The sequence below is a fragment of the Neolamprologus brichardi genome, chromosome 11 (genome assembly GCF_056152115.1).
Source record: "Neolamprologus brichardi isolate AB-2024 chromosome 11, ASM5615211v1, whole genome shotgun sequence".
In the NCBI taxonomy this organism is placed as follows: Eukaryota; Metazoa; Chordata; class Actinopteri; order Cichliformes; family Cichlidae; genus Neolamprologus; species Neolamprologus brichardi.
This window is the reverse complement of record NC_142114.1, coordinates 16486421-16507210: the sequence shown is the minus strand read 5'-3', so window position 1 is coordinate 16507210 and position 20790 is coordinate 16486421. Positions and strand designations below refer to the sequence as shown.

The 20790-nt window shown below is 42.0% G+C and overlaps 1 protein-coding gene across 1 annotated transcript; it reads left to right on the top strand.

Moving 5' to 3' along the window:
* The first annotated feature begins 12772 nt into the window (after positions 1 to 12772).
* crabp2a (cellular retinoic acid binding protein 2, a) lies at positions 12773 to 19335 on the top strand. The gene is made up of 4 exons (XM_006804942.3): positions 12773 to 13083; positions 16330 to 16508; positions 17085 to 17201; positions 18675 to 19335. Exons 1-4 carry the CDS (start codon positions 13002 to 13004, stop codon positions 18726 to 18728), a joined length of 432 nt encoding a protein of 143 aa, XP_006805005.2. The 5' UTR covers positions 12773 to 13001; the 3' UTR covers positions 18729 to 19335.
* Positions 19336 to 20790: the final 1455 nt, after the last annotated feature.

Here is a 20790-nt window from a genome sequence, read left to right as displayed (position 1 = left end):
CTGCGGGAAGACTAGATTTGTCTTATTTTAACTGATTTGCCTGCTAATTAGTTCACAAAAGCTACAGTGAAAGTGCAGCAATTAGACAGCAAACCCATTCAAGCTGCACAGATGACTGATAATAACTATTGTTTGGGTGAGCTTTGTTTGGAGCAGCTGATATATTTATTATACATTCATAAGAAGAAGTCTCGTCACACCAAAAAAATCCAGTAGTTCAGTTAGAAATTCAAGAAATTAATATTTGCTTTGTTCTTCCTTCCAGCAAATTAACCAAATGGGTTTGTCGTCTGTCAGTGATGAAAGTATCGGTACCTCACTGTGTGTACACTTATTGCATGCGATGGGAAAACCACAGACCATGAAGACGCATGCACTCGAGACTCAAATTGCTCATCACTATCTGACATGCTGAATAGCTTAACATGCACATGATGGCAGTTTAACTAAATTAAATAAGAGTTTTCAGGTGTGGTTAAATACAGATGTAGTCTGAGATTAAGAAAAAAAATCAGCATATGAGCTGCTTTCAATCACAATCTTAACACAGCTTTGCCACAGTGCCTCTCTGGTCTCTGCTGATTCAGATTAGCACCCTCTGCTGGCTTCTTCTTACGTTCGACCTTCTAAACGACAGCCTACCAGTTTGAAAACACAAACAAGCAAAACAGAAAAAAAATAAAACGAGCACAGAAAGCCTTTGTGGCTGCGCTGGACCGAAAGCATTTGTATGTGCTATGCTTCAAGCAGAGATGAGAAGTGGATCCATAGGTTTGCCAAGCTGACTTCTTTCTACCTCTTCAGGGTTTTTTTTATACTTTTGAGGATGTAGTCAGTGAAGTGACGTATCTTAGACGCAGCTTGTTAATGAAAAGGGAGAAAGGTGTCACAGAAATTTAAAATAAATTGATTTTACACACAAATGGGTTGAGGGGTTCTCAAAAAGAAACAAGAAGAACAACAAGCACAGAATCATTTATAGGCACGTTATTTACAAGTTCACAGGTCGCACACAGAAGATTCAATGCAAAAGATAAATAGTAGAGATTGTTACAGTTCACAGGCACTGCTATTTTGTGCGAGTGTGTTTGTGCATTTGGTTATGATCTCTGCAATTTGAGTTCTTGGTGTTGCACTCTGATGATAAAGGAGGGTTGTGGCTAATTATGTGGCCTTCTCTTTAGCTCTGCCCTTCCTTGGTGTCTCTCATCTCATTACGTCTGTGCACTAGACCTCTGTTCTTTCTGGTTGCGTGTTTTTTTTTTTTGTTACTAAGTGATGTTCATCAGGCAGGCAGTAGCTGTCATTTATGTGTTAGGGCCTTACAAGCCAGCTGTAACAAGTCGATTACATTGTGCATTGAAGGATTACAGGGAATCAAAATGAGATACTATGGAGCCTCCCATTCAGCCAGGTCAGCTTGGCACAGAGATGAGAAGAATGTTAAAAGTTTCCATTACGAAGAGGCACCGCTGCATTTTTACTGCACTTATACTGACATGGGTGTTTGCAAGGGACAGTGTTGGGGAGTAACGGAATACATGTACCGCCGTTACGTATTTAAAATACAAAATATGAGTAACCGTATTCCGTTACAGTTACCGTTTAAAAAGGTGGTATTTAGAATACAGTTACTTTGTTGAAATAAATGGATTACACGGCGGTACTTCCCTGTTTCATATTGTCGCGGGTCAGGACTGTTTGGGTTTTGTTTGACAGCTACGTGCTGTTGTTCCAGGTGGCAGCGGTACGATTGCCATGGTTACAGGGTGACGCTCTCTCTCTGCGTGTTTCCTGGGTGAGAGAGGCCTTTTTGTTGTTGTTGTGCTAAGCTAATAGGCAGAATGCTACAGGTATAGCTCTAAAGAATGTAGCATCATAGGCAGTGTAGTCCGTGCTGCAGGAAGAATGGACTGCCATACCCGTTATGTGTCTGTGAGCGAGGGAGGGAGAAAAAGGAAAAGTACGAGCTGTCAAACAAAAACGGGAGCTGGAAGCATGTAAATATAATAATAACCACTGCAGCCAAGAAGAGTGCCTGACGAGCCCAGTTGTAAGTAAGCTATTAAGACTCGACTGTACACCGTGTTCGTGTTTTGCTCCAAAAACAATAAGTTCCGTTGGAGCAGCCGTTCAATGCCTCTCTCTGTCTCTGGCTAGCAAAGTTGACCCAGACAACAAAGTAAAGCTAGTTTTCGGCTATGAGCCCGACAACATATTAGCCAGAGGTCCCTTTACGGTTCGGAGCCGTGGACCTTCAGTAACAGTAATAAATCACAGCAATAGTACATTAATGTAGTTGTAAACAGCATAATATATTAAGTAATCCAAAGTATTCAGAATACGTTACTCTCATTGAGTAACGTAACGGAATACGTTACAGAATCCATTTTGGGGCATGTATTCTGTATTCTGTAATGGAATACATTTTAAAAGTAACCTTCCCAACACTGGCAAGGGAAAGGTTTAAAGATGGGAAAAGAATAAAGACACTACAGTCCTTGAATCACTGATACAAAAGTAGACAGTTTCCTTTTCTTCATTCTTATTTGACTTGTTATCCACCCTCATATGAGACCTTGTGTATTTAATTTAAGATGCACTTTTTCAGCTCTGTCATTAAACATATTTACAACAGGGTGGGTGGTCCAAAATGATACAATATACAGCAACACTAATATTAAATATTGCAAGCATGTATCTCCACTCTGAACTAAACTATGCAGAATAAATATGAAATAGAAACTTACTGAAATAAGATACTTTGTGATATACGAGTCATTGTTGCTGTTGAGAGGTCACCATTTTCCTGAGTTTGCATTAGAATTTCCCCAAATTGCCCATTCAGCAACAAATGCTGTGCCCACGTGTGCACCATATTTACAGTTTTCTACTAAGCTAGTTCACTGACAGCGTTAACTCAGGCTGAGTGAAGGTTGAGTGGGCTGAAAGCCTGCCTCAAGTCAACCACAGGCCCTGCTGCATGAGCCAACTGTCAGGTATATCGTGGCACATGGCCCACATAAAACTTGTCACAACCAAAGCCTGGCTCAGCTCAATATTTTTGTGCCAGAATTGGCAAACAACACTTTTCCCATAATAGAGCCAGAAATGCCAAGTAGCTCGGATTCAGCTCAAATCTGTCTACTGGCTTTGTGGTGATTGGAGCTGACCTTTTATTATTCTCATTTTGCACTTTGTGGTGTTAAATGAACATTAACAGCATAAGAGCTAACTCGCAGCTTTGACATAGCCTTCTTAAGAAGCACTGCAACAAATTAAGGCCTGGGTGAACTGCTGCCACTCTGTGTCACATTAAAACTGGTTCTCAGAGAGACAAAAACACAAACAAAATTATCAGGATGACTTGTGGGTGTTGGGACTCCACCTGTCCCTGCAGGCGCATGAGCAGGCCTGCAGTCACGCAAAGCCGAGGGCACTGAACTCCTGTAAACACTAATAACAATAGTTTGATTAGTTACAGTAGGCTCACATGCCCAGACATCTACGTGTGGAGCCAAAAGGCTATAAAGAGTTTGAAGACTTCAGTTTGCCACCACCAGATGGCAGGAGAGTTGCTCATTAGGCTACTCACCAAAATCCCAGGATCCAAGCAAAGCCTGAGCATAACAGTACAAACAGCCATTCAGGCTTAAATTCATTTAAAAATATAAAAGGTTCCTTTATCTTTTATTCTAAAAGAGAAAGACTTTTAGTTGTTTTGAGTCTTTTTAGGCACCTACAGCTAAATCCTGTGAGATTTCATCGGTCATGTAATTTATTGCAAGTCACATCGTATGAGCCTAATAAACTTGGTTAGAATATAAAGTTTGATGGTAAACTGCAGAATGACAATACTTAAAAAGTCATCTGCAACTCTGCTAGGTTTTTCCCATGCTATGTCTACTTTGTCATGGTTATTATAACCGCTGGCACCTGACACATCATACAAACAAATCTTCCAACACACATTTTGATCTTTGCTAGAATTTAGTTTTGGCTCATTTTCGCTTGCTGTTGCTGAGACTAGATTGTTGCAGCGGTCTCTGTGAGATGATTGTCCTAAACTTCCAATATTTGTTTGCAAATTAGTCTTGAAGAGTTTTTAAAGTGCAACAACCTTTTTGGATCAAAGGATCCCACAAATATAAGTAAGATAACAGGTAATATGATACGTTGGGACAGTACAGATCAGATTGTGAATAAACAACTTTGGGATTTTTTTGGTCTTTATTTTATTTTTTTACCATTCATTTGAATGTCCCCTCTTGTTTTGGGCTCTGTGCAAAAATAAATAAATTAAAAAAAAAAATTGAACTCTGACCTGGAGACCACCTGACCCCTTTTAAAAGAACGACATAGAATAAAACTTTACTTATATAGCACCTTTCAGGATAAAAATTACAATGTGAATCACAACGAGATACTAAAAACATACAGACAAAACGTTTCTGAAAAACAAGGTGACAAAGACGAGCATTTAGCTGCTTTTTAAACCACTGAGTCCACAGATCTCAGGCTCAGTAGGGAAGAGCTCCAGAATCTGGGGACCACTGCAAAAGCTCCTAGTTATGCTGCACAGCAAGAAGGACCTGAACCAATGACCCCAGGGCCCTGCTGGGTCCCTGTCCTATACAATAAAGGCTAAAATAAAGTCCCAAACTATTTTTTAAAACGGTTCCTGATAGAAGATTTAGGAAAAGTGGCGAGGAAACCTGGTGTTGGTGAACACAAACAAGGACTTCTGTTTGTAACCTCTCATTATTAAGTTGGAGATTACTGTCAGCCACCCATCTTTTAATAGAGTCTATTATAAACTATGCAGAATTTGTCATTTTAAAACATCTTGGGGCTTAAAAGAGGTATATAACTGAACGTCATCTGTGTAGCAGTGATAGTAAAAGCCCTTTAAAAAGCTTAAAATGAGCTGAAGAGGGAGTGGATATACAAGAAACTGTAAAGTGCCAGAAACAGAACCTTGTGCCACACAGCAGGCAAGAGACGCAGACGAGGAGGTTAATTTATAAGCCACAGAACCACTCCAACCCAGAACCCAGTACACTCACCCAGTATGTCAAGCTATCAAGCTAAAATGACAGTCACTTATAGCATCAAATGTGGAGGTCAGGTACTACGCCAGCAAAAACTTTGTGCTGCTGAGCCATTTACAGTAAAACATGATGAAAAACACTGAACTTTTAGCACCTCTAAAGCGTGAGCATTAGACTGAAATAGCGAAATAAGCAGGGTGGAGGTGTTGTTATCAAGAGAAAAATATTTCTTGCATACTTTAAAAAGTTATGGAGTTCTTATTGAGCTTATTTTGTATACATCTGCTTGTACAAAGCCACACTACACTGATATGAATGAATAGAAGTGCGAATGAAACAATAGGCTCATTGATTTGCAGAAAAGTTAATCAAAAATAAAAGAAGTGATGACTTGCTTAAATTTGACAAGAAATGACAATTCTTCACTTAGTTTTTCTTGTACAGCAACACCAAAAGTATCACAGATGACTCCATCTTTATGCACTGCACCTTGTAAAATTTCATCACACCTTTCTATTTCATGTATAGCTAACTCTCATAGCTTTCTTCCCCATCATCTTTTTGCAAAGGCAGGTGAATAAAAGCTTTTTAAACCTCATATTGACCATTTATTTTCTCACACGTCTTTGGCAAAGTCAGAGGATCAGTGAAGAAATCACAGAGCTTAATGTCATATTCCAGTTTTCTGCCTCAAACTCACTGATATGCAGATCTACTGCTATTCAAGGCAATCGAGACAACAATAAAGCATAAATCTGACACTGTGTCAGTTAATTGTAGAGTCTTTGGGGACACACTGTGGTCACGTACAGCAACAGTGACCAGAGGGTGACCTGCGCCAAGTATTTAACTATAGCAATTCTTCATCTATGACATCATCGCATGCACACATACTGTCCAGTCGTGCATACATCCATATGTGCACAAATGCACGGACAAACTTAAACAGATGAGAACATTGCCTTCTGGAGACACTACTGACACACAATCGTGGCTGAGGAAAAAGCAAAAGTGGACAACAATCGTTGACTCGGGTCAAAGAGGAAAGGCAGCGGGAGAATAAAAGAATGAGTGCGGAGTGAGAGGCAGAGCGAGGGTGGAGGGGCAGAGTCGTAGGATGCAAGAAGAAGGAGGGCTGATACGATAAAAGCAGGGCTGGACTTTTATTGAACTTTTTTGGGGTTTTCAGGAAAACAAAACACATAAAATAAGGTGAAAAGCAATAAAAGTATGGGAACCAGCTCTTGTTTGTCTTCTCAGCTTTCCATTTTTCTCCAGTCCACATATGCTAGCTTCATTTCACAAAACCTTCTTCATGAACACCTCAGCCTCCCTCAGTTCCTTTCTTTGCCTATCTGACCTCACTGTTCTCCTCTTTTCTTCTTCATCCTTCTCATCTGCTGTCTTCTGTTGGCTGCACGACAATTCAGCATCACTCAGTGCAGTTGTCACCTCAGAGGAAGTGCAGGTGACAGTGTACACAGGGAAAACTTCAAGCATTGAACACACTAGGAGGACCAAATAAAGACAAGCTCGACGTAATCTATTTCTCCAGTTTCTTTTCATTCAGTGCTCAGTCACAGCCATCTCCTCCCCTTCCTAATCAACCTCTCCCTGCTCTTGCTCTCCTGCTGTCCATACTGGCTCATAACAAATGTGATAATTAGAACCACAAAGACGAGGGAGGAGAGAAGAAGAGAAGAGGGGGTTTTGGGAGCGGGGCGAAAGCAGGGAGGAGCTCTGAAGGACAATACGAATAGAGTGTGAGTAATACAGGCGTCTGGCTGCAACTGCACAGGCATCTAGAGGTTCAGTCTCATGTATGCAACACACAGGCGCACACACACAGTGTCCATTAGTGATACTTTAAATGCAAAACTCCCTGCATGATGATGTGGTGTGTGTGTGTGTGTGTGTGTGTGTCAGGAACAATCTGTGTCTGATGATTTCCATTACCAAGAAAAATAATAAGGAAGGAGTAACCGTTATGCACACACACACACACACACACACACACACACACACACACACACACACAAACACACACACACACTTGTTTTCATGTTTTGACATAAGCTGCTGCTCCTAACCATCAAAAATGAATGCCTAACCCTAACCCTTAAACCCTAAACCTAACCATAGCCTAATTGTAACCCTGACACAAAAATCTAATTTTGATTCTCAAAATAATCCTTCAAACTCATGTGGACGGTTGGTCCGCACAAGGATAGTAGAATTCCAATTTTTGGTCCTCACAAAGATATCTAAACATGTTACACACACAGACGTGCGCTCTTAGCTTTTCTAATTTCTTATCTTTCCTCTGCTCTTTGGTTTGAACTCTCTGCCTCTCTTCCATGTACACAGTTAAATACTGCCATCTCTAATCAGCCCCATATGGTTTGCTGGGTCAGCATGCCAGCAGCCAACAGTGCTGCACACACTTTTGGCTGTGAACATGTGTGTCTGCAACTGTTGTGAAAGTCACACAGAGCAGGGTTTCGCCAATGTTTTAATGCGGTGACCCCCTTTAAACGTATTTATGTCTCGGCATGTAATTTTTAGAGGCTGGAAGAGGTTCAGCTGTCATGCATTTTGTGCTAAAAGTGAAAAGATTACAGAAAAAGACACAGTCTTGTGTCATGTAAATGTTTTGTGTTCTTTCCTGTTCTATTAGTCATCTAAAAGGCGCCCGATTCATCTCATGACTCTTTGGGGAGGTCTCAAGCCCACACGGACCCAGGGTTAAATCATAAAAGAAAGATACGGTAATTTGGGGAATGTTAGTCTGCATGCATGTGCACTTCTTGCCCAGTGGTTTCCTGTGAGGGTAAAGGCCAGTAATAATGACTTCCAGGAGCTGGCAGTTTGGAAGGCCTGGGTCAAGTTCACATCTGGGATTACTAAGGTTAGTGGGTGAGAATTTTTACTGGAGGTCATCGGCATGATAAAGTGGAGAATGCCGCTGAAGTGTGGCTTTAACCCGACTGATCGCATTCACACGCACAGGCTCCAACTTCTGCATACATGTCGCTATATTTTTTTATTCTTATTGCAACACAGATACGATAAGACATCTGAAATAGGACACCCACATTTTAGACATACTTTAGATACAATTTGCATTAAATCTAATATGGTGTGAGCTTTTTTCCTGTTTTCTTTCATGACCACACGAGGAAACTTTGGAACAGTAAATAGTCTGTAGATTGTAACTTTCACAGATATGGTTCAAATCTGTGTCATTTGAATGAGGAGAGGAAATAGGAAACAATACGCAGCATAAGAGGAAGTGAGTGTGGAGATATGGTACAGGTCACCCTAGGGAGGGTGTTGATACAAGGCTCAGTCTGTTTTAAATGTTACACCGAGAAGGAAATACAGCTGGAAATTCTCTGCTGCCAGCGACACAACTGTGAAGATTGCAGGGTATAGATTGTTTAACCAAATGATTTCGTTTAACTGTTTCATGGTATCACCAAGGATGTCAGTGTCACAGTCGGCCCAGTTTTATCCTAATTAAACAACTGTGGATTCAGATTAATTGTGCTTCTCATCACAGATATGAACAAACCTTCTTTAACAGCATTTGGCAAAGTGCAGCAGGCTCCACATAACCAATTATTTAGCATCCTCATTCCTTTCTGTGTGATCCAATTTCAAGCCATCGAAGTATTAAACTGAACCCATCGCTACCTCTGAAACCACACATCTCCAAATGTTTCCCTTTCTATTAGTTCAAAGAAGTACAAGTACATTCTGAAAAGGTTCTCATTTAAAGAAAGATTAATTTAGAAAACAGGTTTATTATATTATCATGATTATTCACAACCTTTGATGTCCTACAAACTATGCAGAATTTTTCAAATACGTGAGTTTTCCTGCATTCTTGCTGTCTGTTGTCAAGGCAAAGAAATCTCCTCCATACCTGCTTCATGCCCTGGGGGACGGGGCTATGGCTCCCCACACTCCCTAGCAGATCGTTACATGGAGAAACCTTTGGAATACAAGCATGCTGATCCACACAGGTGTGCACACAGGTGTACACACGGGTGTTCACAGACGCGGACTACACCTTCCTTGGCTGCTGCCTCAAAGCACATTGTGCGCTGTCTATCTTGCGTGCTGCACAATATCATTTAATATTTAGTATCTACTGTTATCTACTGCTAGCTAGTTTATTGTGATGGTGCTGTTTTTATTATGTTGCTCTTTTTTTGTTTGCTTTCTCTTCTGTTTTTTTTCTCTCCATACAGGTGATCCAGGTGTTTTGTTTGTTTTTCTTTCTTTCTTCCCCACTTTCTCACCGTCTCTTCTCCCCTCTGGTTTTCTTTCTCTCCCTCTTTTTCTTTCATTTTTTCTCCCTGTCCTATCCCCCAGTCATGTCTGTCCCGTTTGTAGCAACCGAAAATAAAATAAATACATAATTACAATAAAGGTCAATCAAATGGACCAATATGGCAAGGCCATGATGATCCACTTGGTAAAATAAATCCGCTTGGCATCTTTCTTGGCCTTCAGACAACAATTCTGATGGCTAAAGATCCAAATGGGACACAAAAAAAAAAAAGAAAAGAAAAAAAGAAACACTAGTGTCATAAATCAAAAAAAATTCTTTAGCACAACCCTTTAGCTAAACTGGTTTACTGGTATAGCATGGTTAATGTCCTGATCGATAAGAAGGTTGCAGAGACAGCTTAAACTCCAGTGATGCGTCCTTTCTATGTCTCTGCAGTTTTTACTTTGCAGAGACACAAGACACACAGCCAAGGGGACCTACTGGACCCTTAGTAGCCTAGAAGCTGCATGTGTGTCACTCCTGCTGCTGCTGCTGCATTTGATTTGATTTGATGAAAACACTGGCTTAGTTATCATCAGCTTTTGCTGATGTCATTTAGTCACATTAGTTAGAAAGTTCTGTTTGAAAAATCTGATTGTGCATAAGCTGGAAATAGTAAATATGTTCATTGTCAAAACTAATTGTATGATTATTTCTCAAACAGAACCCCGAATTTTTTTCAGCGTCCTACTCTTCTTCTATGGTATTATTGCTGCTTTACGTTATTGTTTCTATAAATGCTGAATGTTTGTAGCCATGCTGATAAGAGCCAAAAATGACTGTAAACAGGACACAAGAGATTCTGTTTAGATTGCACATGGTGCAGCCTGCCTGCCTGTCAGTCTCTGTGATGGCAGTTGGTGATATCAGTTACCAATAATAATCTTGGTATGAGAAAGAACACAGAAAGATGAAGATGACAGAACAAAAGAAGTAAACAGTATATGTGAGGATAATAGCTGGAACATAAGGAAATAGCTTAGATAAAGTTGGCGCAGGAGCAGGAAAATAATACTTCTTACACCTCCGAAGACAGATCTTAATCTGTCGCCTTCATTCATCCACTGTTTCTTAACCTCTCCATCACTGTTGGCTTTTGATCTCCTTGCTCTCTCTTGCTGACTCACTCTCCCTATCCTTCTCCCCACAACAAAGAGACAAAAATTGACATGCACTTCAGTCTCTAACTTTCTCACTAACTAGCCCCCCCTCCTTTTTTCTTCTCCTTTCCATCCTCTCCCCTTCTGTTTTTGCCTCTTCCCTCTCCTTAACATGCTTGAGGAATGTGTCAAAGAAGAACAAAAGAACAAAAGCTTGACAGGAGGAGGAGGAGGTGGAGAAGGTCGAAAAGGAGAAGAAAGGGGGGAGAAAGTAGCATGAGGTAAAGGAGAGACAGAAAGGAAAAGAGGAATGGAGGGAAGGAATGGGGGGCAAGAGAGAGGCTGAGAGGAGCAGGGCACGGTTGAGTGGATCTGAATGTTGAGCTTTGCATTGTCATCACGTGCTGACATGCAGCATCACACACACACACATTTCAGAGCTCTTTATCAACACCCCCCCCCCCCCCCCCCCATCTGAACAGCACACACACAACATGGGTGAGGCTATCGTCCTATACTGCATGGCTGTCTGTTGTTTCATTCAGTGGCCTTTGATGCATTTCTTGTTATGTCATGCTAAAGCGGTAATGGCCTGTGATGACGCTGAAGACGAATTACTCCATGGTAGCCAGCTGTCTTTTGTAACCTTTGTGGTTTGAATCAGCCATCTTTGAACTGGGGGCGTGATCATGTCCTCTTGTCTGAACCACAGACCACCACAGATGCTGTGCTTTAATATAAAGATTCCCATGCGGATTTCGATTGATCTCAGTAATAAACTTCACTTTTTTACTTCACTGTCAGGTGTTTTGATTTAATAATATGAGAGAAAACTGTTAAAGAGTTTAAAAAAGAAGAAGAAGAAAAAAACATGAGTGACATAGAAGAAGAAAAAGAGAAGACTGGAGTGCAAATTAAACCTCTAATATGGCTGTCTTGTGAGGACATGCTGTGATTGTGGCATGGTGTGTGGCCAGTGACTTAGATGTTAGGTGTGTGTGTGTGTGTGTGTGTGTGTGTGTGTGTGTGTGTGTGTGTGTAGGTGTGTGTCTGTGTGTGTCTGTGTGTGTGTGTGTGTAGGTGTGTGTGTGTGTGTGTGTGTGTAGATGAAGGAAACAATGAGAGCAAGCTTTGTTCACATCAAACAGACCCGCCGGGCCCGATGCAATCCCCTGCAACTGAACGCAGGGCTGTGCGCAAAAGCGCATATCAGGTTACCAAATATCAATCTGACACTGTTATTCACCTCTGTTAGTCACTGTGTCTTTGTTATAACACTGACACTGAGCCGGTGTGTGCGTGAAGCTTATATCCTAAGCCGGGGCGCGGGGGGGGGGCTAATGCCCGCGCCTTAAAGTCGCCCGGGTTACCTCGCGCTAATTCACCGTGCAGTGTAGCGGATGGGATCATCCATCAAGAGTCAATAGTTAACGTCTGCTTTGTCCAGTTGCCATCCATCATCAGCGCGTGCGTGAGCGCGCATACATACGGTGTGTGTGTGTGTGTGTGTGCATTTCCGTGTGTTCTTTATAGGACTACCTTCCGACCCCGCAGGGCCCCTGACCCCGCCTGACGCGTCTCCTCCCCTCCTCTTTCTTCCGCCAGCGGGGGGCGAAAAAGAGAGAGAGCCACCGCTGACCTGCGCCAATACCACCTCTTATTTTTAATCCCAGCCCCACGTAATATATTTCCCTCATGGGTTCGGGTTGTTTTTTCCTCTGACGCAGGCTAGCCCACCAGTTGCAGCCGTTAGATGTATCCCATTACCACTGCTTATATTTTTATGACACAGAACCAGGGCGTACTGGAGGCTGGGAGATGAACTTGGCCCCTCTCTCACTCTCTCTTTCTCTCTCTCTCTCTCGCTCTCATCACACACCCACACAAACCGCTCCGCCATCTCTTCAGGCTGGCAGTTGACTTGTTCTTCCTTTGCGCCGCCCTGCCAAGACGACATGTTCTGTCAATATACTGACCTGGTTACATCCTTTCTGTTTTGCAATGACAATATTGATGGTAATATGTAGTTAATGCCTAAAGTAAGTGGCTAAACACCTAATAAACAGAGCACGCGGGAGTTTCGGGGAATGGTTAGTTTGGGTGGTGACAGGTGCGCGTGTGGATGAGAGGGGTCTCCAAACGGCGTCTTCCTGGGCACAGAGTGCTTGCTGGGGTGTTCTCAGGTTAAAGCACTGTGGGCCTGTGCCTGTAATCTGTTGGCCTCCGGGGCGTGTCCGTTCAGAAAGGGGCGTGTGCATCCCTACACAAGCGCTCCGTGTCATTCATTTGAAGTGCAAATGCTTATAACGTGCACTGCTAGACAGATGAGATAAGAGCTGCTGTCAGTAGGTCTCTCATCCCGGGAAGAAGGCAAAACCAAGTCACGGACAGATCCAAGCCATCTGGCGCACACACAACTTGTTCATTTTTTGACGCACAGACGCGCACTGACTGCAGCCCAGGACCTGACAGCTTATCTAGTCCACACCACTAAGCAAACTATCGCCGAACATGGAGCGCAAAATCCCAGATTTCTCCGGCACTTGGGAGATGAAGAGCTCTGAAAATTTTGAGGAACTCTTGAAAGTGTTAGGTAAGTAATGTGAAGCAAGGTTTTTTTTTTCTTAAATCATCATCACTGTAAGTAGCAGTTTGAACGTTTTTATGCGTCAGTGGTTCCTGATGAAGCTTTTAGTTCTGTTCATAGAGACAGATCAGATGTGTCAGCTCAAACTGTAGCTTTCTCAGCACATTGTGAGTCTACCTCTGCGTCCGTGCACCAGCGTACTGCATGGGTGGGGGGTCTTTGTCATTCTGCTGCAGAACCCCAAACTCCGTTCTTGGCCCAAAGCCAGCCCCCCCTCTCTTTTTTATCCTCTCTCATCTCCCCTTTTGGCCTCCCCTGCTAACACAATAGAGACAAACGGCGACACATCTGTCTGTGTCTCAACCTCAGATTGTTTGCGTGTGTTTTTAAAGAGGACCGTTATGACACAATACAGTGCAGGACAGTGGCATCGTTATCCGAAGTGACAGTCCGAGAGAAGAACAAATACCTGCTGCTGAGATCCACGCTGTTTTTTTGTCTGGCTCATTTGCAAACCGGCCAGTGTGTGCGTGAGCGCGCCTGTAGGGCGCACTACAGGCGCGCATCTGTCGTTAGCAGCCAATTTTCATTAGATGACTTGGCAGTGCACACCTGGAATCCGTTTTATCGCAAAGCGCCAACAACACCGCCTTTATCTTAGTCTCTTAGCTACCTACACATATAGAGGTAACTGAACTACATGAATCCCATACCACCACTACACAAATGAAAGACCACCAGTTAGTTTTAACGTCTGTTTGATCCAGATTATTCTGTCCAAAGGCAAATATGGCACCGTGCGCAATAATGCGAGGACAGGATATTTTATGCGTATACTGTCTGTCTAAAAGGACGTTTCTATGACTTTTCGATAAAAAGAGAGATCAAGAGATGTAGCAACCTTTAAAGCTCCTCTTAAGATATACTTTCATCACCTGATTTTTTTAAATACTCTTCTTTTTCTTTTATTTCTCCTTGAATGGTTTTAGCATATGTTCTAAAATGCATTGTTCTTGCGATGCGCCTGCTTTGTGCACTTTGTAAAGTGTTTTCAAAAGAATTGTTTTATCTCTTGTTATTATTATAAGACAACATTCCAACAGCAGGAATGCTGTGTAACTACCACACACACGCACACATCCACACCCATGACTGCGTGTGTTCCTTTAATTTACCTCTACGTTGGGATGACTGACAGAGGGGAATGGGCTCTGATCCCTGGTTTCATTGGAGGCAAAGCACAGCTGGATGCATACTGTCATCACCTACTACCCTATTCCCTCCATCTATCCTCTCTTCCTTTCCTCATTCCAGCTCTCCTCCCTCTACCCTCGTCTCTCCATGTCCCAAATGCTTCCTCTGCCCTATGATCTTTGACCTCTGACCCTGACCGTCTGTCTGAAATTGTGTTTGTCCCCCAGTGGTGAAACCTGTGTGAATTAACGAATTTCGGTCACAAAAATTAACAGCGGGGAATACCTTGAGAACCTTCGTATCCCTCTGTGGCTTCCAAAGGTTTTGGCAGGCCAGCAGCGTCTAAGCCAAAAAACCAATGGGGGCCACATTTTCACTTCTAGGCTTTTATCCTTGGTCGTGCACAAGGATACATATGGTATCTGTGGGGGGGAAAAAGTGAAAATAGGCTACATTGTGAGTAAAGCTATAAAGTACATGTATAAATGCACAGTAGCAGCTATGATGTGCAGTGATTTATAATAATGAAAAGTAAATAAATAATCACATTTTCAAACTTTTGCCACCTCGTCACAGCATGGAGGGGTGCAAAAACTATTTATATAACCAAATTAAATAAAGCAAGTCGTTCCACAATGTAAACACACACATACTGCAAATGCCCCCTGAAATGTTGAGAATTATTAGCATAACATAATATTTAAGTACTTGGAAGTATTAATAATTACCTGGAGCAAAAAAAGGTGCAAGTAATTCCTGCAAAATAATGTCTTTCCAATGAGTGGACATTCATCTGCACACCACAAGCTCACAATGCATTTATATATATGAAGCTGCTTGTACAGTGCATACAAATTATACACAGGGCATAGGCTGGACAACCCAATGCATGGCAAATGACTGTGCATTTCTCTCTGTATATATTTACACTTGGTGACAGGTGGGAATGTGTGAGAGGTGAGAAGTGTGAAACCCAACTCGCAGCAGATACACACTGGGCGGCATACACACACTTCCCCTCACACTTGGACAGAGATCTTCGCACACCACACACAGACCGCTGCCCCTCGTCTGCCCAGGCCCCCAACCTCCCTCCCCCACACTGATCTTCTCCTTGTTCCCTCTCTTTTCCCACGGGGAAACATCATTTTTTCCCTCCTTCCCCTTTTCAGATAATCACTATCGGACGAACCTTTTCCTCCTTCACATTTTTTAAAAACTTTTAAGCACATTTCAGTGGGAAAAAAGGCTGGGGAAATTAATTTTATTAAAAATAATACTGCAGATTAGTTTAGAAATGTGGCTAAAGTTAACAAACACTAACATTAGTTAGATTTTACGTGACTTGTCTTTTTCTTGGGAGTGCTGTTCTGGTCACACTTTCGTGAAATCATTGTGAAATACAGATGACCAACATACCACAAACTGCCCTCGTATGGAGAAGCCTTTTACAGTCACACAAAATATTGAATGAGTTATGCTTTTTCCCTAGAAACAGAAAAAAGGGGAATAACTGAGATTACACTTCAGGAAGTGCAAAACGCAATCACGGTGTGAGTGTTAAAGTCAGTAAGCGTGTGTTTGCATGGACGCAACGATGATTAAGTCTGTGGACGGGGATTGAGGCATGATTTGTCATATGACCTCATTGTTTCCTGTGCAATCATTATTGGAAAGCACTGTGCATTTCAAGTCTGCTCCAAATTTTGCCCCGTGTGTGCAGAAAGACATTGCAGATAAGCAGCAACACAACAACACTCAAACACAACCACACAGCAAGCCGATACAGGGCTTGCTTGTCTTTGTTTGCTTGTGTTTTTGTTTACACTCTAATACACAAGCACAGGGGGGAAAAAAAGATCCATCTCCATGAACTGAGTTTACCAATGTCCCAGGGAATATTTTTAGTTTTAGTGGAAGCAGTAGTGTTAATTTAAGGCACCACATTTAGCTGTGTAAGATCATTGTCACTATGTTTTTTTGTCATTATTTGTTGTCTTTTCTGGAAATCTCTTCTCACACATGTTCTTTCGCATTTTCTGTTGCTTGTTTGTGTAGGTGTGAACGTGATGCTACGCAAGATTGCAGTGAAGGCAGCCTCCAAGCCCCTGGTGGAGATTACTCAGGATGGAGAAACGCTCTCTATTAAAACATCGACCACAGTCCGAACCACCCACATCACCTTCACTGTTGGGCAGGAGTTCAATGAGTCCACTGTGGATGGACGTCCCTGCACGGTACACAAAAATATGGACATGAATATATTACTAAATGCACTTCATCTCTTCTTGGACTACACATGGACAAACACATACATAACCAAATACACAGTAGATATGGGTGGGAGCTGTGTAGATTACATCAATCTGTTTAATTTGGCTTTTCATCATATTTGGACTGATAGCACAGCTTTACCCCTCCCTTGGTCTCTGAAGGCCTATCATGCTACACTGCACTCCTTCACACACTTTTCAATCCCTTTCAACTTCCCATCTTCCCTCCGTTCCCCCTACTTGCCCTTTGCGACCCTCTGTCCCTCCCTAATTCTTCCCGCTACTCTCTCCAATTTCCCATAGATGGCCTCTGTTCAGCCGTTTCCAAAGCAAACACATGCAACCCAGCCAGCGCTTCACTCTACTAACGATGAGCGCATCACGAGTTATCACCTCTCAGTGATCACCCTGCTAAAGCCTTTTTGTGCTCTCTCTCCATTAGACACTCCCTCATTAAGTTCCCTTCCCTACAAATGACATTGTATTTATTCGTGAGTCCATTTATTTGTGCATTCATTCGTGGTTTTAATGGCTTTTCAGAGTTTTCCACGTTGGGAAACAGACAGCAAGATCAGCTGTGAGCAGACTCTGCAGAAAGGAGAGGGGCCTAAGACATCTTGGACCCGAGAGATCACCAGTGACAGCAAGTTGATCTTGGTAAAACACACAAACTATCACCTGAGCAAGAGTTTAGATTTGGAGGCTAACAAGTGCAAAGCTTTACCATAGATTATAGTTCACAAATTATTGTATGCTATCCACTACTGATCTACTACTAAACTGAATTTTCAGACTTGAAATTAACTTATTTAAAAAAATGTGTGTTTTAAAGGTCATTATTAAAAAGTGGCTAAGGAGTAAATTTTAAAATGAACTATGAACTGGATATAAAAAATGGACATTGCCACTGTGCTGCCTCCAATGTACACTTTGAAGCCTTGACCTTAGCATTGTGAACATCCCCATTTATCATTTTGTAGCCATAAATAATTGCAATTGGACCATAGGATGAGGTGCCAAGTTGTCAGCTAATTTCAGGAAATTTGACATCCCTAAATTATACAGGATCACACACGCACAGACATTTGCTAACTGCTGTGTAGTCACCAACCAGCAACATCTGCATGAGCTACCAGTCACCTGTCACCTGTACTTGTACTTTAGTCCAGGTTGTTTCCCCTTATTTAAACTCTGCCATCAGCAAAATTTTATTCAGCTGTCGTGAAAACAGTTCAGTTGTCATCACATGTACTCTGTCACAGCAAGACAACTGGCTGAACAGACCATGACAAAAGCTGCTACGTGGATCTTGTTTTACTTGTGAAACCTAGAAATATTCTTTTGTTTATAGCAACGAGGGCTGCGTGGGCTGTAGCATTGCACTTCTGACATTAGCTGCATGTGTTTGCGAGACACTCACCACATAGAGTTGAGTTATTGTACTCAAATAACCTTTTTGGAGTCCACTTATATCTGCTGCCCTCTTACAATAAAATACTAATCTAATGAAAACATAAACACAGAAGCATAATTGAACTTAATGGGGAACCCCACCCAGCTAGCACTTCATGTTGATTAAAACAAACTTTCAGATGTAATTAAATTAAATTAAATTAATTAAAATTCTTATTTGACTCAGTAAAACCAGTTCAGCTAGAGACAACATACCACGCAGGCTTCAGTCTGGAGTGAACTGTTTTTAAAGTGAAGAAATTGCAAACACAGTAAGTATTTATGGGGAGATGCTAGCTTGAGGGCTGGCAGTAAATAGTTCACATTTAAGACTCCTGAAGTCTTGTTAAGCACCAAACCCACAACTGGTTTTTAGAAGCCAGCGTAGTTGTAGTGTTTGTGTGTGTGTAAGAGAGAGAGGGAAAGCAAGCAAAGTGTGTTTACTCTTTGCATACACAGTGATTGGTCAAAACAGTTTGGCACAGTGACATTATGTTAGTCATAACTGCTGGAGGCAATAAAAATTGGACTTTTAGGGTGTATTAACATGAATGGCTGTTCTGTGAAAGTTTTAACTTTTAAAAAATGAATTTATGGCTAACTCCATGCCAGTACTTTTGCCTCAGTGTGTGCGAGTATCCTCATTAACTGCCCTCATTGCCCTCTCTTTCTTTTCAGACCATGAGAGCAGATGATGTGATATGCACCAGAGTCTACGAACGACAACAATGAACAAGAGCACTTCTCACTTTTCGCCCTTTCAGCGCGCCCCGTGTCTACAGCATCACCGCTTTGCGTCATTGCTCCTCTTTGTCAGAGCTGGGAAATAGCAGCCTATAGTTTTATTCCAGCATCCATGTTAGCTTCACTATATAATAGGTGTGGTAATTATATCTAGCATGTCACATGTGCACTATAGTCTTAGCTACTGTGCTATCCGTCTGTCTTTCCAGACCCATCAAACGTGACCAGCTGAAGATTTGAACATGAAAATGTCTTCTGCATTGTATGTAGACTTGCTAAGGAACATCTTGTGTATTTGGCATTGTGTGTGTTTGGGTGTGAGTGTGTGTGTGGAAGGAGATGGGGTGTGAGACTATATTTGTAGACGTGTAAACCAATCTATGAGCTCTTCCAGTCTCCGGGTCAGTTTTGATGTGTCCCTCTGTCCTCTCTGTTGCCCTGCCCTCACAACTTTAACCTTTTTCTATCTCATGATGACATTTTATATTTATTACTACGCTAGTGTCGGTTTTTACATTGTGTCTCTTTTATACGAAATGTGATCGTAGGAAACAACACTTTCTATGGGAAAACAATAAACTACGACATTAACTCAGCTCGACTCTTGGCTCTCCTGTGTTGAAAACCATTAGGAGCAGAAGCACATTTAACAGTGCCAGCAGTGTTTTATGGTTTGTGAGTGTAGCTGCAGAATGTGTGCCCATTAGACGGCTCCATCTTATTTTGGGTTTGCTGTCAGCTGTCTGCAACTAGAATAACTTGTCTGTCCCCTCCCGTTTAGTCTTGCTTCCTCCTAACCTCCCGTCCCTCCCTTCCCTCTCTCTGTCAGTCATCTCGGTGCCACATGTCCTCCTTATTCTTCTCTCACAGTTTCATCTTGCAATGTTTCCCTGGCAGCTGGCCTCATTTCTTTTATTTCCATATTATTTGCCAGTTGGTTAAATGATTCATACTTTTAAAGCCCTAAAAGGCTGCTTGACTTCAGGGATATGTTGTGTTTTTAATCCACTTACTCACTTTCCAGTCAAGAGTTAGATGAGAAGATTGATTCCATCTTTACATATTTAAGGCCTAGACATGCGGACACTATATGGGCAAAAGTACTGGGTCACACCACACCTGGTATGCACCAATCCAAGAGTATAATAATGAGCTGTAAGTGATATTATGGCAAAGGGGAAGCATTTAGGAACAAATTCAATTAAATTCAAGTTGATTTATATAGCACCAAATCATGACAACAGTTGCCTTAAGTCATTTTTCACTGTAAGGTAAAGACACTACAGTACTTTAGAAACCCCCAACCACAACGAGCAAGCACTTTGCAATAGTGGGAAGGAAAAACTCCTTTTTACCAGGAAGAAAGCTCCAGCAGCATCCAACTCGAGGGGGGGGGGGGGGAGGCAGCCATCTGGCCAGGAGAAAGATAAGAGAAAAAACATAGAATAAAGAAGAGAAATTACAAAAATATAGCGACATGCTGCAGTTGTATATAAACACACAGGCAGTGAAAAAAGTGCTCAGTGCACCATGGGAAAGGCTCGCGGCATGCATGGGCTTCCAGCAGTGTAACTAAAGGATAACTAACATAACTAACTACATGCTTTATCAAAAAGGAAGGTTTTAAGCCTCATTTGGAATGTAAAGAGAGTGTCTTTCTCCAAAATCCAAAATTGGAGTTGACCCCACAAGAAAGTTGCCGGATAGCCGGAGACTCAGCCTCCCATTCTACTTTTAAATATCCCAGGAAACACAAGAAAGCCAGCAGTCTGAGAGTGAAGTGCTCTATTACAATAAAAATCTACAGCGAGTCCTGAGTTGATCATTCAAGACCTTGTATGAAAGGAGAAGGATTTTAGATTTGATTCAGGATTTAACAGGGAGGCAATAAAGAGAGGCCAGTATGGGAGAAACATGCTCTGTCTTTCTGATCCCTGTCCATACTCACTGCAGCATTTTGGATCAGGTGAAAGCTTTTCAGAGAGCTTTGAGAGCAACCTGACGATAGTGAATTACAATTTTACAGCATAAAAGTAACAAATGCACAAAC